We start from the raw sequence: 24,427 nt of genomic DNA, 5'->3' as shown, positions 1-24,427 counted from the left end.
TGGCCACTAGAGGGCACTGCAGACAAGGCCTGCGTCCTGTAGGCCTCACCTTTCAGCCTCACCTTACAACAGCAGCCAGGAAGGGGCCTGCGGCCTGCTGGGCTTTTGTTGGGGTCTGAGCAGTCTGTACTGTTCTTTGGCCCCCGGCCCAGCTGGAATAACGTATATTTACTTGTCGGCTGCTGACTCGTTGCTCACCTACTCACTAGTAACCCCAGGGAGAGCAGGGGACTCGGCTCTCTTGTTCCTGCTGCCCGTCCGCCGGGCCCAGAGCACTGCCTGGCGTACAGGAGGTGCTCAATAACTGTCTGCTGAGTAAATGAGGAGGGAAAAAGAAAAGGAAGAGAGAGAGAGAGAGAGAGAGAGTTGGCAGGAATGAAAGAAGAAAAGAAGGGAAGGGTGTAGGAGGCAGACGCCAGGGCCTCGGGTCTGGGCCCCTTACCTCCAGCGACCTCTGCAGGGCCTGGCAGTCGGCGGAGAGCTGGTCCATTCTGTGCTGGTTGCCAGGGTTCCCCTGGATCAACGGCCTGGCGGCCTCCACCTGCACCCCCAGGTCCAGCCCCTCTTCCTGCAGCCCCTGGAAGCAGAGGAAGCAGTCAGCGGGGCTGTCCTTTCTGCCTCTCACCCTGGGTGCTGATCTCGCCCTGGGGTGGCGGCAGCTGAGGGGGAGACCGGGAGGGCCCTGGGGCAGAGGCAGCTGAGTGGGAGACCAGGAGGGCCCTGGGGTGGTGGGGCTCCCCGACTCCAGGGCTGCCTCCCATGGCTGTCTCATGGGCCCCCTCTCAGGGACGGTGAGAGTTTTTTAAATGAGGTGAAAATATTCTGAGATGCCATGAGAATAAACTGGGGGAAATAAAACTTATATCTGGACTCCTACTTGATGGCCACCTCTTGCTCTGAAGAATCACATCCCAGCTTTAGTTTTAAAGCTCCCAATGCACCATTTTTAATGTCTTCCGAAGGACACTCTCAACTTCGGTATCAACTGTGCTTGAGTTTTAAAAGCTAATCGTTAAACACCGGCAAGCTCCTCGTCCAGCCGGCAATCACCGACACGCAGCCGGCGTGCAGCCCACGCGTGTTGCACAACACTGATTCTCAACACCTGAACAGGCTTATCTAACCGAAGGCCTCTGGACTCATTAGGCACACTTAGCAAAGCAACTTTAAAACCAAGGTCGGTGTGAGACTTTGGAACCACAGAGTAAGCAAAAAGACAGTTTATCACTTTTTAAGCTCGAGAGTGGGCAGTCCGGAGGCACTAGAAACCCTGCCGAGGCCAGGATCCATCGAGTAACTCAGCAGAGGTGCAACTGAGACGAAAGCTCAGCTCTCTGGCGAGCGTCCAAGTGCCCGGCCGGGCTGCTGCTCTGCTGGTCACTGCTGAGGGGGACGCGGCTTCTAGGTGCAGCAGAGCCCCCGAGCAGACGTGGCTCGGGCCCCATGGACCCCGTACCTGCAACCTTGAAAGCTGGGCCTGTTTCCCAGGAATGTCCCGCTGAAGCCCGTTCTCGGCTTGGACTCTGGTTTGGAGGTCTGTAAGCTTCCTCTGCAGGGGCTCGAAGGCTGCCCCGAAGTCTTTGTGCTGAGCAAGCAAGCTCTGGGAAGACACAGAATGGGTGGCACCAAAATTAAGACCTCTCCTCACAACCCAGCTGCTTTCTCCAGCCTCCTCCTGGCCCACTCAGGCTCGGTCAGGCATCACCGCCTCCAGGAAGACTTCCCAGAGCCTTTGAGGGAGCTGAACGCCCCTCCTCCGAGTCACCACAGTGTTCTCACATGCAGCTGTTCTGTCCACTAGACCAGGGGCCGGCAGATGACCTCTGTACCACACACTTCAAACCCCCCCAGAGGCCAGTTTCTGCTAATAAAGTTTTATTGGAACATAGTCCACTCACTGGCAGCTGTCCTCCTGCTCCAATAGTGGAGCTGAGGAGCTACAGCAGAGAGCATCTCCCTGCCAGCCCTACAGCAGTTGCTGCTTGGATCAGTGAGGTCAAGGACATGAAGCTCTCAGCAAGCACCTGGCCCCTCATCAGTGCCTCCTCACCGTTATCACCATCATCATCATCATCACCATCACCATCATCACCATCATCATCATCACCATCATCACCACCATCACTACCACCACCATCACCACCACCACCATCACCATCACCATCACCATTATCACCACCATCACCACCATCACCACCACCATCACCACCACCATCACCATCATCATCACCATCACCATCATCACCACCACCATCACCATCATCATCACCATCACCATCATCACCACCATCACCATCATCACCACCACGATCATCACCACCATCACCACCATCACTATCACCACCATCACCATCACCACCATCACCATCATCACCATCACCATCACCATCACCATCATCATCACCATCACCATCATCATCACCATCACCATCACCATCACCATCATCACCACCATCACCATCATCACCATCACCACCACCATCACCATCATCATCACCATCACCATCACCATCATCACCACCATCACCATCATCACCACCACGATCATCACCACCATCACCACCATCACTATCACCACCATCACCACCATCACCATCACCACCATCACCATCATCATCACCATCACCATCATCATCACCATCACCATCATCACCGCCACCATCACCATCATTATCACCATCACCATCATCACCACCACCATCATCATCATCACCATCACCATCATCACCATCACTATCATCATCATCACCATCATCACCATCACCACCATCACCACCACCATCACCATCAGATGCTCAGCAAACATTTGTAACATGAAGAATGAACGGTCCATGCCATGCTACACCTTCAATTTAGCGTAGTCATTTAGGAACAGGTCCCCAGGCCACACAGTGGCACACGGCAGAGTCCAGCTCGGCATGCAGGGCGGCCCTGCCCTCCGTCTGGGCCCCGGTCCCCGGCGGACAGTGGCAGGCTCACCTGCAGTTTGCTTTTCCTCTGCAGCAGGCTGTTGTGCAGCAGGTCTCTGTCCCTCACGGAACCTGCCGCCTGCTCCAGGAGGGCCGCGGCTCTCTCCTGGCCGAAGACGCTGGCCAGCAGGTCTCGCTTCAGCTGCAGCGTGGTCAGCTGCTGCTTCAGGCGAGAGCTCTCCGCCAGGGCCGCCTGTGGAGACAGGGCCTCTGAGCCACAGGACAGGGCAGGACGGGGCTTGGAAGCTGCCCCCAGCAGCACACCTGTCCTGTGGCGACTGCCCAGTGGCCGCGTGAGACGCCTGCTCTGGCAGTCCGGCTCACCCTCTGGAAGGGCAGACCCCTGCTCCTTCCCCAGGAAATCCCGGTCTGCTTTCAGCCCCAGCGGGAAGTCAGACAGGCCTGGGTCAAAGCCCTAATGCCTGGGTGACCCTGAGCAAGTATCCTCCCCTCTCTGAGACTTGGTTTCCTCAGCAGTCAAATAATAATAACAAAATGGTTCTGCTTGCCTCACAAAGCTGTTTGCAGGAGCCCATGTGACAACAGGGACAAGAACATTAGATGGAAGGCTAGAGCCCACCATTCTGGGCCAAGCTCTGTCCCTCTTGAGTGGCCTGACCTTGAACAGGTTCCCTAACTGCTCTCTGGTCCAAATCCCTCAGCAAGATGAGGAGAAGAATGGTAAGAATGGAAACAAAAATATGTGTACCTAGATATTCAACATACATTAATTATAACAATGAAAATCAGAGACAACCTAACAATCTGTGAACACATTCAATAACTTATGAATATGATGCAACCATTAAAAATGAGGCCTTTTTCAGAATAACCTTCAATAATGCTGATAAAAAAGCTCAAATGTGTAGTGTGGGAATATCAGCGGATATAACTATATAATACGATCTCCAATACACAGAAATTACAATGAATTAATTAAAGGTTCTGTCTGCTGGTGGCCATATCTCACGGAAACGGCTGGATGGATTTTTCATCAAATACAAAGGGTATATTTAGGATTGTGTGGCCTAAAATTGAGGTTTGTGGCTCACATGACATTCACTTTGGGGATCCCTGAGAACCTCAGAAAGATAGACCATCGCCCTTCAGAGCATGAGGGGAGGGGAGCCCACAGGCTCGGGAAGGGAAGGCCACGCTCTGCAGCTTAAGAAATGTGGAGAGAGAAAACACCTGTTCCAACCAAAGCCTCAAGCGGAAAACCACGAGGGTAGACACTCCAAATGTAGGCACTGGTCCGTGGCTGAGCAGTGTGCTCAGAGCGAGGAGGGCAAACCCTGGCCCACACCAGGCTGGACACAGACAGTGATGGAGGAAGCGCCTGGCACGTGGCCAGCGGTCCTGCGGCTTGTGGAACGCGAGTGTGGGCTCTCTGTTTTCATCTCAAACCTTTACCATCTCCAAGGAGGCATGGCTTTTAGAGTCAGAATGAAAATGAACAGACAGTGGGCCTGATGCTCCCGGTACTCTCTTGTGTCTGTTTCCACTCTGTGTGTCTCAGACGCGTTAGACCTGAAAGCGTTTTGGGGACGTCAGAGGTCTGGATGGCTTCAGACGGTGTTTGCAGCAAATCAGAGTCCTTGGGTTGACAGGCATTCACGGCAGACACTGTGCTGTTCACCCCACAGCCATTCCTCCTTCCTCACCAGACAACTGAGATTTTGTTTGGGTGGCAAAATGCTGGGTTCCAGGTTCTAGGTGTATGACTCTAATTGGTACAAGCCAGTCATGGTAATCCCATCATCCTCAGTCAGTGATTGGTCCAGGGACGGTCACGGGACCTCGTTTGGTCAATGAGAGGTAAGGGGGGAGTCTGCTGGGGATTCTGAGAAGCAGGATTTGCCGCCCTGATGAAAATGGCAGGTGGAGAGCCCTCTAGCTCCCATGCTGTTCCCACCTGCACAAGATGTAGCTGTTCACATGAGGGTGCATGTTTACAGTGGTGGCAGCCATCGTGGGGCCCTGAAGGGGGACATGGCTTAGAGCTAGAGAAGCCTGGGTCCTGACCACACTGTCCAGCTATCAAGCCAGCCCTGGGACTGCCTGGAGATCAGGCTTTCTGTCCCTTATCCCGTGTGTCCTAACATGATAAAGGTGGCAGCCAGACACGCTCTCCCAGAGGACTGCCTGCAGTGGGTGCTGCAGGAAAAGAGCGTCGAGGGGTCAGGGCAGAGTCCTGGGGTCACCCCATCTGCCAGGCTTTGCCTTCTGATGACCTTGGTCTCTGATAACAACTGTTGCTATTTCCTGGGCACAGAGGACCCCCCCGTCCGACATGGTGCGATGAGATCTGCCCTGATAGCCACAGGACCCAGGGACACACCTCTCCCTGTGACAGTGATGAAAATGCCAGGCTTGGCTAGTGGCCACCCCCCACGGCCTGGGTCAGCCCTTTTACAGAACCATGGTTACCTCGATCTGGGGCAGAAAGGTGTGAATGGAGGGCAGGTCCGGAAGGCTGGCGGTGACATCCAGGAGCTGCTGGGCCAGGGCCCGCCACAGCTGCAGATCCCGCAGGGGCCGCTGGAAACACTGCCACAGCTCCGCTCCCGTGGCGTTGCGCAGCCGGGTGCTCTTCCCTTTCATGCTGCCGGGCACGGAGGGGAGAACCCAGCGAGGAGAGAGCGGGGTCAGCCCAGGAGTGCGGCCGCTGCCCAGACCCCAGGGAGCCTGGCGTGCACTGCTCCCAGGGGGGTTTCTCTGCCGTCGCACAGGCTGATGGGAGTGTCTGTGGATCCTCAGGGGTCTGTGCCCCCTGGATAAAGGGCACCGGAGAAAAGCCAGCCCTCAAACTGACCCGTAGCCCAGCTTCACGGCCAGGGCACATGCTGCTCTAAAGGGGAGTGAGGGAGTTTCCCACGACTGGTACCACTCGCCCCTAGGGGCCTTGCAGAAGCACACCAAATCCTGCCTTGAGTTAGAGACCGTCATCCTGGGCCCAAATGATTTCTGCAGATAATTTTTCAAATGCAATGTCCAGCACCTGCTACCTCTACGAGAGCATCTGGAAGGCCGCCCTGGCCCATGGCCTGCTGCGTGCACAGAGTATGCTAGCAGCCCCCACCCCTCAGCACCATGCTAGTGGCACCCCCCCTGCCCCAGGGAATCCAGGCCGCTGGGGAGCTCCCCAAGGTCATCCTGTAGGAACCCCAGGATCAGGCGGAGGGATGAGGCACTGCAGATGTGTGGATGGTTCATCTGTGTTCTAACACCTCTGAGGCTCACATAGTGAAACAGCTACAGATTCCAAGTTAGCCCTGTGTTTAGTTCCCCAGAGGGTGGCTGTTTGATCTCCCGGTGTGCGCTGAGCTAGGGGAGCGGAGACCCGCGGTGCCTGGGTCCACCGGCCGAGGGGAGGCGCGCTGGCATGGAGACGGCCTCAGACACTCCGTCAGCGCCATCAGCAGGCAGGAAGAATGTCGGTCTGCCGAAGGGCCCCCCACCCCACTTTGGCCATTACACAGTGGACCTAGCTCCAGTGCTAGGTTGCCCAGAGGCTTGATGGAAATGGGTGAATGAGCCACCTAGCCTGGGAAACAGCAAACTTCAGGCCTCTTTTTGAGAACAAACTGTAAAATACTGTCAAAATGGATAGTGACTAAACTGAGTAAGGTCCTGTGACAGCCAGTCATTGAGAGGGGCAAGAATTACTTAAGCCACCAGGGTGCCAGAGAAAGCGAGCCCACCTCCTGGAGACCGCATGGCATTCGGTGGGGAAAGAAGGCCCCTGAGTCCCGCCCCTGAGCCCCGCCCCGAGCCCCGCCCCCTCAGTAACGCCCCTCCCATCGCCAGTACCTCTGGAACTCCTGGACAGCAGCAAGGACGCTGTCGGGGAGCTGCTGCAGGTCGTGGGGGGAGACGATGAGCTCCTTCAGCTGCGCCTGCAGCCGGTCCACCCGGGGCTCCTCTGTGGCCAGCGCTGCCCTTGTCGCCTGCAACACAAATGACCCCCTTGGTGGAAAAGTGAAGTTTCAGGACAGAGCAGGGTGTGTGTTCAGGGGACGAGCACGGCTGAGAGGAGTGGGCCAGCCAGGGAGAAAACCGTCACCAGGGGCGGGGACGAAGGCCCTGCTCCCCCACCTCCCATCGGTGACTCTCACGCTGGTTTTTTTCTCTTGATATCACCTGCCTCACAGTGTTGTCACGAACCCTAGCACCTAACAACACAAATAACTAGTATCTAGGAACACTGCCACTATGCCGAGTACGCTGGGTGTCTCATTCATTCAAGCCTCTCAAGGATTCCGGCCGGTGAGTCTCTGTGTCCCCATTTCCATATGCAAGGGAGCTCCCTCTAAATGTTTTCTGACAGTTGCCGGGGCCAGTAAAAAGTTGATCCGACATTGAAGCCAGGCCATCCGACTGGTCATCTGTCTCTCGGCACCAAAGGGAACAGAGACCTAACGGTGTTATTGGCAGGCTGTGAGGATAGTTCCAGGGAGCACTCCCGAAACGCGCCACGCGACTGCGTCCTGACTTCAGAATGGCCCTGACCCACGGTCCTCGGAGAGTCGTGGAGCCTCTCAGGGCCTCGTCTCCCAGTCTGTAAAAGGGGGTCATGGCAGTGCCCTCTCACTGGGCTGTGCAGCACTCCAAACAGCACGTGCTGGGGAAGTCATGACCTCACTGTGACCTTGTGAAGATGAGCCCCTCCCCCACGGCTGCTCTCTGTACAGGATGCTCTTCCAACATAGGCCCTGACACACCTGTCCCCTCGAGTTTCCCAAAAGGTGGAAAGCAGTTCACACTTCTTTCTTGGTGCAAAGGAGGGTCCGTGCACCCAACCGTCCCCTGCCTTGCGGCCACACACCGGGCCCGGCGCCCAGGCACCCAGACGGCTGGGTTGAACAGGTCAGATGTGGGGGCTCCTTGCCACAGAACATGTCATAAGAAGTGCAAATACTGAGTATATGAGCACTGGTTGATGGACAAAAGTCTCTAGTAATAAATTCTGAAATTCCCTTTTATTGATTTCCTGTTAGTCATGTCTCGATCAGAGGTGAGGTGACACCTGCATCAGGTGTGGCAGGGAGCCTCAGAAGGGGTGTGGTCAGCTTCCTGAACCACCGCCAGCATGGACACCTGACTGTGGTGTCAGGGGGGTGTGGCAGGGCTCCCCTGGCCCTCCCTCCCAGGCTCGTACCCTTTGACCTCTCCCTTTCTGGCTGGTGCTTTTTTAAGCACTTTTTGTTTCCACATGTTTATAAATAATTGTGTGTGTTAATTGTGTGTGTGTGTTTGTGTGTATGTGCGTACCCGCATGTGGGTCCTAATATTAATATCCTCATTTGACAGTTAAGGTAAAAGTAATTTTCTCAAAGTCATCCAGTTGGCCAGGTGAGGAGCCAGAACTGGAGCCCAGCTGTCTGATCCCAAAGTCCCCAACCCTTAACCACTGCACCACACTGCCACCTCGTGCCAAGGCAGGCAGTGCTGAAGGGGGAATGAATCCCTGTGCACGACACTGATCACCCCAGTGGAATCTGGTCTATAAGACCGGGCAGAGTGGGCCCTAAAGAGGGCGTGTGCCTTGCTCCTACCTACACAAAAATATTTTTGCAAATGGGCAAACATTAGAAGGCAGAGAGAAAAATAAATAGACCAATGCAGAGTGGAGGTGGGTCTGGGTGGCTTTTCTTTCAGACAGTTTCCCTAATGGAACTGACGCTGAGTGAACCCACTGAGTTAATAAATGATGATAGGAGTGGGGAGACTGTTAATCTTTATTTTTAAAAATATCTCTCTATCCACAAATCAAACCTCCTGTGAGTGTGCATTAAGGAGAAGTGGAAGGGGAAGGTGCTCTAACTGAGCATCACATCAGGGTTGGAACCCACCCCCAGGATGGGCATGTCAGCCCGGCCTCCCTAGATCTCCCCCTGTGTGCCCCCCCAGGATGGGCATGTCAGCCCGGCCTCCCTAGATCTCCCCCTGTGTGCCCCCCCCGGGATGGGCACGTCAGCCCGGCCTCCCTAGATCTCCCCCTGTGTGCCCCCAAGATGGGCATGTCAGCCCGGCCTCCCTAGATCTCCCCCTGTGTGCCCCTCTAGGATGGGCATGTCAGCCCGGCCTCCCTAGATCTCCCCCTGTGTGCCCCCCCGGGATGGGCACGTCAGCCCGGCCTCCCTAGATCTCCCCCTGTGTGCCCCTCCAGGATGAGCATGTCAGCCCGGCCTCCCTAGATCTCCCCCTGTGTGCCCCCCCAGGATGGGCATGTCAGCCCGGCCTCCCTAGGTCTCCCCCCTGTGTGCCCCCCCAGGATGGGCACGTCAGCCCGGCCTCCCTAGGTCTCCCCCTGTGTGCCCCCCCAGGATGGGCACGTCAGCCCGGCCTCCCTATATCTCCCCCTGTGTATGTTGGTCATCATCTCAACACTAAGAGCTTTCCCTCTGACCCAATTCTCTGCTCTGTGCTTGGAAAGTCTACCCCCCCCCCCCCCCCCCGTCCCACCACCAGGCAAGGACGTGGCAAACCTGGAGACTATCCACCTCTGGCCTTATTTACCCACCGACTTGTCATGTGATTCTAGAGATGTTGGGGGGAAACACATCCAGGCCTTAGTTTCCTCATCCAGAAATAGGTGCAAACACCCCAAGACCCAGGAAAACCAGAGTGGCTGTGCTTAAGGCTTACACGATTCTCCCACCTCACAGAGAAGCTCCAAGTGGCAACATCTCAGGGCACACGCGCCACCCGGGCTGCCGTGGCTTGGCCAAACACTGCTTACCGAGTAGAGCCTCCAGCGGGCCACCAGCTCGTCCTCAGTCCCCGCCTTGGCCGCGGGCTCCAGGCCCCCCTCGGCCAGCCTCCGCAGGCCCTTCCGGAACTCTGCCAGCTCGGCCTCCAGCTGCTCCCTCTGCTGCTCAAAGGCGCCCTTGGACTTGAGCAGGCCCCGCAGCCGCCCCTCCTCCTCCTCCCAGAGCACGCGAAGTTTATCCAGAACATTCCGCATCTTCTCCAGCTCTGTGGTGATCCTCTCTGCGCCCAAAGGAGAGGTATTTTGGATGACCCCCACCGACTTCTCCTCCAGCCTCTTCAAAGACTCCTCACCCCTGGGAAATTCTTTGGCGATATCCTGAAGGGGAGGGTGAGTGGGGAACAAAACAGAAGGGGGGGAAGAAAAGCTGTAAATGTCATGCTACACACTGATTCTTAGCCTCCTGGGTAGAGGCAGAGGTGCTTTCCAAGGGGTGGACTGTCTGCCTTAAAACCCTGACTCACAGCAGGAGGGTGTGACTCCGCCCGCCCACACCCTCATTCCCCAATACTCAATGTGTCACTACATCCAGGAGAAAGTCTCTGTTGGGTGCTCCTCCGTCATTAACACTCTCTGCCATCTGTTAATCTGCCTCTCTAACAAAAACAGCCCCAACCTCGCCTGGGGGCAAAGTCTTCAGCTGCAGCCCTAATGGAGCCAAATAGAACCATGTGACTCCATTGGTTTCATTGTTGCTAATTATGAATAAGTACTGGTGATCCATTATGACAATGATATCAAGTTTCTTTTTTAAATAAACGGACATGGGCTTTCAATTATTATTTTTTTTTAATTTACACCTTCACGTCTATTTTATTTAAAAATGCCTTAAAACATTTTTTAAAACTTTTTTATTGAAGTGTAATTTCCATGGAGTTAAATTTACAGACCTGAGGTGTTCATGTTCAAAGGGTTTTGAGAAATATGTGTACTCCTGTAGTCCACATTGTTATCAAAAAACTAAAAACAGCAACACACACACACACAGAGCATTTCTAATATCCTAGAAGATTCTAGAAGTTATTTAAAACCACAGAATATGTTATCTTTTGAAAATGGCTTCTGTCACTCAGCAGAATGATAGATTCTCCCATGCTATTGTGTATATCAGTACTTCATTCCTTTTCATTGTATTTCTTCATATATATAACATTACATTTATCTACTAGATACACCATCGATGGATTGTTTATCCAATACTCTGTTGAAAACCTGAGTTGTTTTCAGGATAGCACTGTGGTGAACAAGGTTGTGCTGAATATTCTTATATAAGTCCTATAGAACTGTGGGATTTTTTTTTAAGTGAGTTCATTTCAATACAAATATTAAATAACTGGCACAGGGGCTGTACAGCAGCAGCAAAAATTATGAAGTGGTTCTTGAATTCCTGATGATAACCTACCCACTTTACAGAGGGTGTCACAAATTCATTCAAGGTCACGGCAAGTCAGGAAGGCGGGAGAGGACCCAGCTTCCTCCCACTGCAGGCCTGGTGCCTATATGGGCCTTCTCACCCTCAGCCCTGTTGACGTTTGAGGCTGGCTAGATCTCTATGTCAGTGGTTCTCAACCTGTGGGTCACGACTCCGGCGGGGGTCGAACGACCAAAACACAGGGGTCGCCTAAAGCCATCAGAAATACATATTTTATTTAAAAATGTATTGTATAATAAATATGTATTTTCCCATGGCTTTAGGCGACCCCTATGTTTTGGCCGTTCCAACCCTCGCCGGGGTTGCGACCCACAGGTTGAGAACCACTGCTCTATGTTGTGAGCACTGTGCTGTGTGTTGTAAGATGCTTAGCAGCATCTCTGGTCCCTGCCCACTAGATGCCAGTAGCACCCACACCCCCCAGTTGTAACAACCAAAAATGTCCCCAGGCATCGCTATATGTGCCCCATGTGAGACCCACCGGGGAGGCCATGCTGCTGTGGCCCTGGTCCCCAAATGCCTTGCTGGCTCAGAGATTTCCCCAAGGCAACCAAGTCCCCATTTATCATGCGATTTCAAGCCTCTCCTCCTGTGGGATCTGTGCGCATGGGTGTCTGTTTCTTCCTTGGCCCCAGCTCCACCCTATTAAACAAATTTGGTCATGGGACCCGCTCCATGTGCGGCTCCCGTGGCGCCCTTCCCCCCCTGGGCAGAGACACGCGGGTTACCTGCAGCGCAGACAGACGCTGCTTGGTGGACAGCTTGCAGCTCCGCCCCATGCAGCCGTTCACCTTCTCCACCACCGCCTGCAGCCACAGCTGGAGCTCATCCATGTTCGCCTGGAAGTGCTCGTGCTCCCGTGTCACCTGCTCCAGCAGGCCGACTCTGTCCTGTGGGAGAGGAGGATAGTCACAAACCGTGAGGGGCCCCAGCCTGTCTGCCCTGGCCTTGGAGGCCTGCATCTGTGTGTGTGCGTGTTGTGAGTGCATGCATGCATGTGTGCGCATGCACGTGCATATGTGTGTTGTGTGCATGTGTGTGCACATGCAGTGCACACACGTATGTGTTGTGTGCATGTATGTGTGTGCGTGTATGTGCACACATGTGTGCGTGTGCATGCATGTGTGTGTGTGTATGTGTGTGTGTATGTGTAGGGGTGTAGAATGCAACCAACCCTTCAATCCTTTTGCTGGAAATAAGAAGACCCCAGACATTCTTCTCCACCTTATTAGCAAGAAGACAAGCAACCCTTTACTTTGGAGACCAGCACATGTCAGTGCTGGGCCTGCCAACTATGCAGCTGGCTCTCTCTCCTACCATGTCCTGGGCATGGCACTTAAGACAGGGGCCTGGTAACAACAATGACTGCTATTGTCTGAGCACTCGCCACAGTGCCATGCTGTTCCAATAACGTCATGGACATCATCACATCATTGAACCCCTCCAGCCACCTGATCCCATGGCGATATTGTTAACCCAGTTTGACAGACAAGGAAACTGAGGCCCAGAGAGGTGAGCTGACTTGTCCAAGGTCATCACCTGCCTTGGAAAGCACTAAGATTCAAACCCAGGTGGTGAGGCTGGGTAGACAGGGTTCCTGCCCCATTTCAGTGGTGCCCACAGGGCATGCAAATACTCAGCAAGCTGCCCCGTTTCCTCACGAGGGAGGTGATGTCATCTGCATGGGTTTGGGTACATAGCGGACAAGTTCATCTAGGAAAGTAACACTGTTCCCAACATAAGACCTACTGTGTGCCAAGGGGCTCTGTTTTTCAAAGCACACCTCTGCTGATAGCACCATCTCTTAAAACCCCTCCACGGCTCCCCACTGCCCCCACTCAGGTCAAGGGCAGATGCCATGATTGGGCACTGTGGCCCAGGGGTCTACCCTGGGCTTCGGAGTCCACCGCCTGTGGCTTGAGCCCTGTCCTGCCTTGGGCATGTCATTAACCACCTCTGTGCCCATGTGCCCCCGTCTGTATGGTGTGGCTAATAACAGAGCCTGCCCCATTGGGGTACAGTGGGACTAAGTGAGTCACAGCTCACATAACCCCAGAACAGCACCCGGCAGCCTGGTGGCCCTCAATAACTGTGCTGTGGTTTCCTGACGCCTGCTGTCCTCTGCGCTCTGGCAGTGCTGACCAGCACCCTCCTTTCCTGAAGAACTGCCCGCTGCCCCGGGCTGCAGAGACAGCCTTCCCTCTGGTTGTGGCTGCTGCCGGGGAACAAGGGCTCCCCACAGACTGGCGGCCCCTTCTCGTTTGCTGCTCAGGTCAGGCTCTGTGAATGCTTCCTGAAGGGCAGGAAGAGTGCACATTGAGAGTCTACAGGGGAGGGGGGTCAAGGAGCGTCAAGGAGCAGGAAAGAGGGGATTTCCATTCAGTAAGCACTGACTGTGGGCCTGGAACTTGACAAACATCTTATTTCGTCTTCACCACAGTCACAAAACCCTCCCGTTATGCAAATGTCCAAATTTGACGTGAGGAGGTCGCATAACTCTTGCAGAGCCTTAGAGACGGGACTTAAATGTCATGAGTCGGACGCCAAGTCTCGACCAGGGGTCGGCCAGCCCAGCTGAGGTCGGTTCGGCTTGGCCTGCCCTGTGCTTCCTGCTACAGCTTCTCCACCTCCGATGCACGGCTCCACCTCCCAGGCACCAGCCCAGTGGCAGCAGCTCAGACAGGCACCCGCAGGCAAACACACAGAGGTTGGCTGTATTCTAATAAAGCCAAAATGGGGACACTCACATTTCAATTTCACATGTTGCGGAATGTTCTGGTTTTCATTTTCCCCACAATCAGTCAAAAATATAAACATCATTTTCAGCTCACAGGCCATGCGAAATCAAAAGGGGGCTGGAGCTGGCCTGAGGGCCACTGTTTGCTGACCTCTGCTCTCAGCCACGGAGCCAGGCCACGCCCAGGAGGGCCCTGAGTGTGTGCAAGACAAAGTCACAAGTTCTCGGCTGGGAAGGGTGGACAGACGCAGAGTCAAACACTTCCTTGCTATTTGCACAAGCCTGCCCTTCTGTTTGAGAAGCTCCTGGCCCAATCTAGAAATACCAATTAATTCATTGAAACCTTTGCTACAACCATGGCACATAGGAGAAAATATCCCCATTTTAGAGATGGGGAAACCAAGGTACAGGAGCAAGTCCTGGAGTGAAGACCAGAGAACCCTCTCACTAATGGAAGCGAGGCTCAGGGCTTCAACGGCGGCCCAGGAGATAAAGACACTGCGGTTTAAACCCCAGCAGTGGGCCAAGGGACAGTGACCAGTTCCTTCCCGTCGCCCTGGCCGGCTCCCTCTTCCTTCAGCATAATCTGTGTTCGCCCAGAGCCTCCTTCATCTACAGGAAAGGCTCATTTATGAATCCAAGTGGGTCAGGACTAATGAGCAGAGAATAAATGCGGGCCCCGGTTGATCCTGATGGTTATAAATGTCATCGTAGGGAAGCGGCCTCTCCAACGAGCATGCTGCCGGCTGCTCCGTGCGTGAGCGATGAGGTGCTGGCACCCGGGGAAACCCAGAGTAAACAGAAGCCTCGGTGACAGGGAGCAGGCCTCGGCCAGGCCCGCGGCCGAGCGGGGCAGCCGTCCAGACGAGCGCTGTGCCAGGCGCAGCAATCTCAGAGTACCGCTCAGCCGCTGCCAGGCCAGGCAGGGCGGAATGACAGGGTGACAAATGGGAGGGTGCTCAACCTTCTCTCCTTAGACCGAGCAATTAAACCATCTGTGGCCGGCAGAGTTGTCAGGACTGTCAAAACCCAAGCAAGGCACAGAGGCGGCGCGGATCTGTGCTCTGCACGGGCAGCCCCTGCGCGGAGGGCTTTGGTCCACAGCCCGCCGGGGGGCGGGGCAGACACGCCTCCTTTGAGGGCGGGAAGTAGGGGGGAGGAGGACGCTACTGTTCCCTGGGCCCTTCAGAAAACGGATTAAGAACACTCAGACAAAATAAACAAGCCAGACCTACTGACCAGCAGCCTGCTCGGTCTGCCCTTGACTTTCAAATGCATTGGGTTGACAGAGTGCTATTGCTCACCCCACGGCTGGGCCAGGTGGCCTAATCACGCATCTCCCTCCAGGGGTTGGCCACAAAGGCCACTAATCCAGAGGTGGCCCCCGCAGTGCTTCTGTGGTCCTGGCCCCATGGACACCGGAGACTTTGCTAATTAATATATACTGGAAGTCAAAGATGGATATTCAGAGGTGAAAACAACAGCCTGTTAGCTATCCTGAGAATTGCTGAAATACCTACAGTGTTGCCACAAACTGAACTGTGCCCTCCCCAAGTTCCTGTGTTGAAGCCCTGAGGCGGTGGAGCCTTAGCAGGGGCACTTGGGTTAAGTGAGCTCCTAAAGGGAGGATCCCTATGATGGGATTAGTGCCCTGAAAAGAAGAGACACCAGAGTGTTTGCTGTCCCTTGAACTCTCTGCGCTGTGAGGACCCGTGAGAAAGCAGCTGTCCGCAAGCCAGGGAGAGGCCGCTCACCAGACACTGAACCGGCCGGTGCCAACCAGCCAGCAGCACCTTGACCTCAGACCGCCAGCCTCAGACTGTGGGAAATAAGTTCCTGATGCCAAAGCCACTGGTCTGGGCACTCTGTATGGAAGCCCAGGCAGACTAAGACAACCTCTTGGCGACCATCCCCACTGAGGAGAGGCTGGCCCTCTGGGGACTTCTACATGGCCTGGGTCCCCTCACTGGGGAGGATTTCGGCCACCTGCCTTTTATACCAGGTGAGGCCTTTGTCACATGTACAGAGCAGGGGACCAGAGGGGCTACTGGATAGTGGTGGTAAGCACCCTGCTCAGGATGCAGCCAGAGCGTGTTCCTCTGTTCAGAGTGGAGGAGGGCAGAGCAGGGAGGCTGGCGTGTGCCCAGGACGTGGACCCATTTCACTCATGGGGACCTCGGGGGCTGGGCAATGGAAAAGCCCGCCCCTCTCAGTAGCTCCTCAGTCTTCTGAGGGTCACGGCACCTTCTGGAATCTGATGGAAGCTACGGCTCCTCTCCCAGCCAGAAGCCCACTCCCGCGACAGTTTGAATTGAACGTCCGAGGGCCCTGGTCCCTGGCCACTGGCCACCTCTGATGGAGACTGTAAAACACGTGTGCTTGGAGCCCTGGCTGGTTGGCTCAGTGGTAGAGCGTCGGCCTGGAGTGCAGGAGTCCCGGGTTTGATTCCTGGCCAGGGCACACAGGAGAGGCGCCCATCTGCTTCTCCACCCCTCCCCCTCTCCTTCCTCTCTGTCTCTCTCTTCCCCTCCCGCAGCCAAGGCTCCACTGGAGCAAAGTTTGCACGGGCGCTGAGGATGGCTCTGTGGCCTCTGCCTCAGGCGCTAGAATGGCTCTGGTTGCAGCAGAGCGACGCTCCAGATGGCCAGCCTTCAGACTGTGGGACATAAATTCCTGATGCCAAAGCCACTGGTCTGGGTACTCTGTTATGGGAGCCCAGGCAGACTAAGACAACCTCTTGGAGTCTATCCCCACTCTGAGGAGAGGCTGGCCCTCTGGGGACTTCTACATGGCCTGGGTCCCCTCCACCTGGTGCCATGCCATCCACCTGGTGGGCATGCCGGGTGGATCCCAGTCGGGCGCATGCGGGAGTCTGTCTGACTGCCTCCTGTTTCCAGCTTCGGAAAAATACAAAAAAAACAACAAAACAAACAAAAAAAACCACACGTGTGCTTGGAAGGATTACGGATATAACCTGTGTCTGGACGGGGTACCAAACGTAAGGGCAAAAAGAGCCAATGAAAAGAATGGTGGACCTAAGAAAGAACAAAACAGGGTTTCTTTAAAAATAAAAAATTGAACTTAATCACTCAATGGACAGTGTAAACATCGAGGCAAGAATGAGGTGAGGGCCTAGGGACAAAGGGGGGGCAAGGGAGAGCAGGCGAGGAGGAGCTAAAGGGCAGGAGGAGGGGGGGAGAGGAAGGAGAGGGGGAGGGGAGGGGCTAAAGGGCAGGAGGGGGGGAGAGGAAGGAGAGGGGGAGGGGAGGGGCGCCAGCCGAGGGGAGCCTTAGCCTGTCCGTCAGCAGGTCAGCCACACCTGTGCGCAGAGAGCACTAAGTGACACTGCGTGTACAGATCGTAGACAACGGGTCGAGGGCGGATGGGTGGGGGAGGGGTGGGTGGGTGGGTAGATGGAAGATGGGTGGGTAGGGGGTGAGGCAGTGAATGGGTAGATGAACAGATGGGTGACAGGTAGACAGTGAGTGAGTAGATAGGCAGTTGAAGGGGTGGACAGTAGTGGGTAGTCAATACTAGAGAGATGGATGGGTGGGTGGGTGAAGAGGTGGGTGGGTTGATAAGTAGGTGAAGGAGAAGCTAGATGGCTGGGTGGTCTAGATCAGTGGTTCTCAAACTTTTTGAACTCGGGATGCATTTAAAATACTACAAATAATTGTAGGCACACTATATACAAATTTATGAGAAATATGTTACAACAACTAAGTCAAATATTAAAGAAAAAAAATAAAGTCCAAGAGTGCTTTTATGGCAATTAAACAAAATAAATATGACAAAATTAAATTTATTCTGACATTAAAAAACATTTTTATGTTACATTTTTTGAGTTATGCTTTTCAGAATTTGTAAAAAAGAGGGATTTAAAAATAAAAAAAAAACAAAAATATTATCTTTTTATATATATAGATACATTCTTAGTAAGATTTTGTAAGTTCGTCAGGTCCCAGCACGAATGTGTTAAGTTTTTTCATTCTTGTGTTTATAAGAAACATAAATAATATAATGATGTGTTAATAATAAATATAATAATGATGTGTTAACAAAAAGAGTGGTATTTCCGAAATGAAAATAGAATAACTATATTTATTTTTATATCTGGGCACATGCCGTGAACCAGCACAGCTAGTATACATAATTCCAAGTCCAGAGTTGGAACGGTGCGGAATTAAGAAAATACGGGGTCGAGAGGGCCCTGTGATTGCTGCTGGCAAGAACAAAGTGCACCCAAAAACCGCATCTTGCTTTATTTATAGGACAAAGTGCGCCATTAGCAAATCAACGGTCTCTGATCACATTTCCAAGGCAACCCAAGAATTTTACCAAGTACAGAAAACCCCCACCATACATATCATCTTAACTTTACACCAAACAAAGGATAGAAGAAACTTGCCTCCAGTCTTTCCGGGGAACATGGGGGGGTAGTGTAAACAATCCAGCACCACAGCTTAACAGCCTTTTGCAACCTAATCAGGCAAGTGAGGTGGGGGGTTGGGCAGACTGTCAGCTTACAGCCAATTCCCCACACCTCTGTCCTCCCAAAACCTAAACTCCAAAACCCCTGTTGGTTTTTTGGTCTCCATCAGGCACATATTTCTCTGGAATGCCATAGGGCACACCTGGAAATCTTCTAGGGCGCACCAGGGTGCCCTGGTGCACACTTTGAGAACCACTGTAATAGATGAACAGATTAGCTAGGTTGGTGGGAGGTAGATGGGTGAATACACAAACGTATAGAAGGGTGGGTACTTGGGGAGATGGCTGGGTGGCTAAGGGGATGAGGTGGTGAATGGGTGGACAGTGAATGGGAGATTTGGTAGTACAGTGGGGACATGAATGGGTGAGTGGACAGCAGGGTGGACAGGTGACTGAATGCTGGTGGGTGGGTGCTGGGTGGTGAGTCGATGGATGGAGAGACGGTTAGTTAGCAGATGGGTGCCTGGATGGGTGTAAAAATCAAGGCGTAAAGTGGACAAACGGATGGACAGGAGACAGCCTGCCACCCACCGCTCACCCACCTGGGCTTTGGCCTTCACAGCGTCGTAGTCAGCCTTCATCCTCTTCTGGGCGTCGTCGTCCACGCTGGGGTCGCCAATCCTGTTGAAGAGCGAGGCCGCCTCCTCCAGCAGGCGGTCCAGCAGCACGGCCTGGTTGCCCACGTTGTGCAGCAGGACCCGGGCGTGGCCCAGCTGCCACTGCTTCTCCTTCAGGCCTAGCTGCAGCTCCACGGGCGGCTCCAGCACCACCATCATCTTCTGGAACCAGCGGTAGAACTCATCCCGGGCCAAGAGGTATTCGCTCCAGTGCAGCCACACCCACTCGATGCGGCTGTGGGCACAGAGGCCACGGGGCCGTGAATGGGCCGCCCACCTGGCCCCTGCTACTGTGGGGCTATGGGAGAGGAACAGGCTGATCCTGCTCTGGCCCTCAGAGCCACCCGGGCAGCTCAGTGACAGTAAGGATCCTGGGGCCTGCCTTAGTCCTGCTGGACAAGATCCTGTGTCCATTAAAGCAGCTCCACGGTGGGCTGAGGAGCATGTGGCTCAGACTGCAGATTGCTCTGAGCACCACCAGCCTTGCTGATGTAGCATATGGAGCCCTAGCTACCAGCACCCCAAAGTCCTGCCCTAAACCCCCATTGTTAATGTACAGGGGTCCCCAGTCATATCTCTCTAGAGGCGAGACTTGGCACAGTCACCCGGACTCTTACCACGTGCGTGCCCACAAACAGACGCCAAAAATGCCACTGGGAGTGTGTCTGATAATTTGCAGGGTACAACAGTATCGGTGGACTTGTCACTGCATAGTGGGGACAGAAGGCGGGGGCCTATGTATGGGGGTTCCAGGGCTCCCTAAACTCACTGCATAACGCTGCCTCCTCCCTTACCTCGGTCTCCCCATCTGTAACACGGGCACGGCCCTATTTGTCCGGGCACATCCAGCCATTTGCAATTCCAAATAAAAAGTGGTGAAAAGTGAAAGCACTGAGCACAGCAACCCCCACCCCCACCCCTGCACCCCGTGCCTACTCAACGTTCTGGCTTTGCCAGGACCGAGAGGAGGTGGCCGCTCCTGTTTACTGAGGGCCTACTGTGTGCCCTGCTCTTAACATATGCTATCTCCCCCTTCTATCCTAACAGCCTTCAGGGAACACTTGATTATACCTATTGTCTAGGTGAGAAGCCTGAGGCTCAGAGAGGTCAAGTAATTTCCCCAAGGCCACACAGCAAGTAGCCGTCAGAGCCAGAGGGATCCCTCTGTCTGCCCCTCATCCCGCCCCCGCCTGGCTCCCCACTACAGGGCAGAGAATCTGGGCTAACGTGCTAGCAAGGCAACAGGCCTGCTTACTCCGGGGACACCTGCCGATTCCGCTGCCGGATGTGCACATGAAAGTTGACCAAGAATTAATTGTTGGCAAAACAAGATGGCTCAAACTGTCTATCAACATTGGGCTGATTATAATTAGAAGGAAGCAGGCGGGGCTGGCTGAAATCCCAAGAGAACATCCTGTTCTCCGAAATCCTAGCACCGGAGAAGTGACCCCTGGCGGAGGCCCCACGCCAGCCTGGCAGGGGACAAGCAGGGTCAGGGGCAACTGCAGACGAAAGCCCTGGCCAGACCTCAGCGGCCCTACCTGTGACAGTGGGTCATGTAGGTGACGGTCTCCTCCCACTGGGCCTTGATGTCCCTCAGCCGGGCCAGGATCTGGGGCTTCTGGTCCTGGTGGCAGCACGCCAGGAGCGCTTCCGCTGCGCGCAGCACCAGCTCCACCTTCATGCTCCCCTCTGGCTCCAGTTGGCATATTTTCTGTTACGGGCACACAAGCCAGGTTCCGGGGGTAAGAAAGTGCCGATGTGCAGAGCCACAGCCGTGCCTGATGTAAAGAGCCAGAACTCGGAGTCCAGGGTTGCCCAGGTTCAAGCAGTGGCCCCTGCCCCCTCCTCCAGTGGCCGTGGCAGCCGGCTAACGGGTGGGAGCCAGGTGCCTCGAATAAGCACAGAGGGACCAACACCGTCGCCCAGTGATTAGAGTTCCCTCCCTTCCCCATGTGGCCCATTTTTAGCTCCGTGAACTCAGACAGGTTTCATTACCTCCCTGGATGTTGTTTTATCATCTGTGAAATAGGGATGCTCATAGCACTTTGCTCTCAAATTCCTTTTTGCAGAATTAAGTGAGAAAACGCACATAAGGTACGTGTCATGGTGTGGGGCCGTGGGACTCTGCCTCTCAGTTCTCTGCGGGGAGCGGGATTGACCTAGGGCTGTTACGGGAAAGGGGACCTGCCCTTCGGGCCAGCCTGGGGCCAGCCGGTAGCATGTGGGTTCTTGACTTCCTGCCGGAAAGCTGTCATAACGGGAGTCCAGGCGATTTGGAGGGGACGTTTATTAAAGCTGGGGACAGGGAAACAAGGGCCTCAGAGAGAAGCAACAGCAGAGCCTAGGGGGCTGCTTTGGCTCTCTAAATGTTATAGGAAAGTGAGTCCAGGTGGAGCTGCTCTCTGGCTCTCTAAATGTTATAGGACAGTGAGTCCAGGTAGAGCTGCTCTCGGCTCCCTGAGAACTCAGAGAAAAGGGGGTCTTGGAGCCAGGTTCAAGGGGTTAGCTCGGGACGAGCTGCTGCTGCCCACTGCTCCCCTGGTCTCACGTCTTGTGGGGACCCTTAGCTCTTAGAATATGCGTGCCCACGGGGGAAGATGGGGAGTGGGGAGGGGAGGGCCAGGCTTGCTCCCAGGAGGGGGAGCACCGGACTGGGTCCTTTGTCTGGAGGTTTCTACAAGCTGGGAGCACGAGCGAGCGTGGGGGGGACTTCAGGAGAACAGTCATTAGCTCTTCCAGGTGCGCCTTTTCAGGAGGGGGTTATGAGTCACTGCAGCTGGTCCTGGCATCGCGCACCTGGCTCAGCTGCTTTTCTGGGCCCGGAGCTAAAATACAACTGAAGCTTAGATGTTGTCTCTGGATGGGCGGTGACCTTCTGTATCTGGCTGGAAATTGCCGAACCGTTTTCATCAACTATACGTCTCGTTTTCCCCATTCCACTTGCCAAGGGGTTTTCCTGGCTTCTAACTACCCTGCCTAAATATTTCTAATGCCAAGCTCTGGGGTACACTGTACTGCGTGCCCACTGCCCAACTGGCAAGGTGGGCACCACAGTAATTCCAGTTTCACAAACGAGGGTGCCAGGGACTGACAGAAACCCCGAGCTCTGCAGAACGATCCCCTGCGGAAGTCAGAGAGCCTCCCTCTCCCAGGCGGCCCGATTGAAGCTTGGGCAGACTCCCGCTCCGCAAACCAAGGCAGCCAACAGTTTCCGAAAAGTCTGATTTCTCTCTGCCACACCCACAAGGAGCCAGCCAGGCACAGAACATCCCTGTAGGGGCAATGACCCTTCCCCAAAGCCCAGTGTCCAGATCTGGTCACCTCCTCCAGGCTTCTGGACTTTGCCCTCCTGATTGCAGGCCAGGGAGGCAAAGTCTCCCTGGAGGGGGTCTCAAACTCAACTCAGCATGTGGGCCGCAGAGCAAGATCACAGCCATTCAGCGGGCTGCACTAGGTCTACAAAAGGCAACTGTTATGCAACACTTTTCTCACTGCAGTTGAAAACAAAAAAAAATCAGTACAACAAGCACAATCGTACATGCAGTTTACTCAGTGTCACAAAACGACCAGAAACTGTAGTTCGCATCACAACTACTGTTAACTAAGCTAATATCTAGCTAGGATGCTAGAGAAATGAAAAATACAAGTAGGCCCCTAGGCTTACTTAATTTTATCCAAAATATTTTGAACTTCGTGGATTAGTCTGTGGACCGCACAAAATTGTTTGGCGGGCCGCAAGTTTGAGACCCCTGGGCTAGACAGAGAGACATGGAAGACCCAGGACCCTCTGCCCTTCGCAGGGGACTGAGTATTGCTTTCCTGCCAATGAGAGGAAGGCTGGCTAGTCCCACAGGCGGGCAGAGCACCTGGCCCGGAGCAGGAACACCTGGCCCCAGATACCAGCCAGTGGGAGATCTGCGTGGGCACGGGCCCCGAGCGTGGGAGGCAGTGGCTGGGCTGGCAGAGCCAGCTTCGGAGAAGCAGATCCCACCCTTCCCCACTGCCCCAGTGACTGTGCCCTCTGGCCGCTGCCAGGCTCTTGTATAGCCCACCGCAGGAAGGCTGTCATCCAGGACTGCTCGGCAGGGAACGCTGGCCAGCCGGGAGGGCATCTGAGCCGCAGCTGCAATATGACTGCTTCTGCGGAGAAGCCAATGAAGGCGTCCGTCGGGGGGCGGTGGGAGGAGGGCAGACCCCTAGGGGGAGAAGCTGGAGGAATGGGGTGGTCAGGGCTTCCCTTGAGGCAGCGAGACCAGGAGGGCATTGTGCTGGGCACTGTGCTGGGGCCTAAGTGGGGTACCGTTCTGGGCACTGGAGTCCAGGACAAACAGACATGGCCAGGTGCTTGCAGGCTGCGGTGGGGTTTGCAGACAGGTGCGCAGGCGACTCTGAAAGAGCCACGAGACCACAGAGGATTATTGGAGCCCCAAGGAGGGATGTGGGGAAATCCAGGAAGGCTTCCTAAGCAGGCGGCATTGGCACCGAGCCTCAGCGATGTGCGGACAGTTGAGAAGGATTTGAGCAAAGGTGACAGCGCATCTGGCTTTAGAAGCCAGGCCCCGGAAGTGCCAGCATGGCCCTGACCACAGAGGGGCCCGGAAGCCGGTTAGGAGGCCGCCCAGCTGTGACCAGGCCCCAAGTGCATCCCGGCCAGGAGGCTGGGAACCGGAGGACGAAGAGACGAGACGCTGGGACTTAGGAGAGCAGCCCCTGAGGCTTGGGACGTGGGCAGGGACAGTTGGCATGCCTGTATCCTCGCATCAAAGCCACAAGAAACAACCCCTTCGTTGGGCCGGCTCTGCCAGCGTGCCCTGCGCTGTGCCAAGCACGCCAGTAAATTCTAGCCCTCAACCCTGCCAGACGGCAACTCTCACTTTCCCCTGGAGGAGCCTGTAGCTCTGGAGTCCGAAACGCTCCTCCAAGGTGCCGCGGCCAGAGCAGGGATTCGAACCCGGGCCTGTGGCCCCAGACCCAAGCTCTCAACCTCTGGGAGTCCCGCCTTCCAGGAGCAGCCCCCTCTCCAGTCCCCCTTCACAGATGGCTTCCACCCCATGAGGGTCCTTGCATCTTGGCATACGGGGGGGGGGGGGTTCCTCCCCCATTTCACCGATGGGAAATGAGGTCGTGGGAGGGCATGGGACTTGGTCCTGCCCACACAGCACCACAGCTGGATGGGAACTCCCATCCCAGTCACCCTAGCAAACAGGCGCTCGGGAGGTGCGTCACTCAGCTGGTGGACAGACCACAAGGGGGACCCCAGACCAGGACCGAGGAGGAGGTACCAGCTGCTCCCTCCCTGTCACCAGATGCCAGGAGGGAAATGTTTTCTTATGGTGACATTAGCTTTGAAATGTCAAAGCAAATAAAAAATCAGTGTGCTTGCTTGAGCCCCATAGGAGAGCT

General features: G+C 54.8%; 1 protein-coding gene across 7 annotated transcripts in view; it reads right to left on the bottom strand.

Moving 5' to 3' along the window:
• Positions 1-24,427, bottom strand: part of SYNE3 (spectrin repeat containing nuclear envelope family member 3) — a 92,065-nt gene that overhangs the window by 24,843 nt on the left and 42,795 nt on the right. For all 7 annotated transcript variants that reach the window (XM_066277596.1, XM_066277595.1, XM_066277593.1 and 4 more), the window contains exons 3-11: positions 20,563-20,735; positions 18,947-19,256; positions 11,905-12,066; positions 9,715-10,062; positions 6,783-6,919; positions 5,400-5,574; positions 2,980-3,162; positions 1,457-1,600; positions 443-577 (exon numbers count right to left, since the gene is read on the bottom strand). In XM_066277596.1, the coding sequence (XP_066133693.1) occupies positions 443-577; positions 1,457-1,600; positions 2,980-3,162; positions 5,400-5,574; positions 6,783-6,919; positions 9,715-10,062; positions 11,905-12,066; positions 18,947-19,256; positions 20,563-20,735 (1,767 nt within the window). The remainder of the gene's footprint in view (positions 1-442; positions 578-1,456; positions 1,601-2,979; positions 3,163-5,399; positions 5,575-6,782; positions 6,920-9,714; positions 10,063-11,904; positions 12,067-18,946; positions 19,257-20,562; positions 20,736-24,427) is intronic.

The sequence above is a fragment of the Saccopteryx bilineata genome, chromosome 4 (genome assembly GCF_036850765.1).
Source record: "Saccopteryx bilineata isolate mSacBil1 chromosome 4, mSacBil1_pri_phased_curated, whole genome shotgun sequence".
In the NCBI taxonomy this organism is placed as follows: Eukaryota; Metazoa; Chordata; class Mammalia; order Chiroptera; family Emballonuridae; genus Saccopteryx; species Saccopteryx bilineata.
Note: the sequence above shows the minus strand (reverse complement) of the source record. Positions and strands in the feature narration are given on the sequence as shown.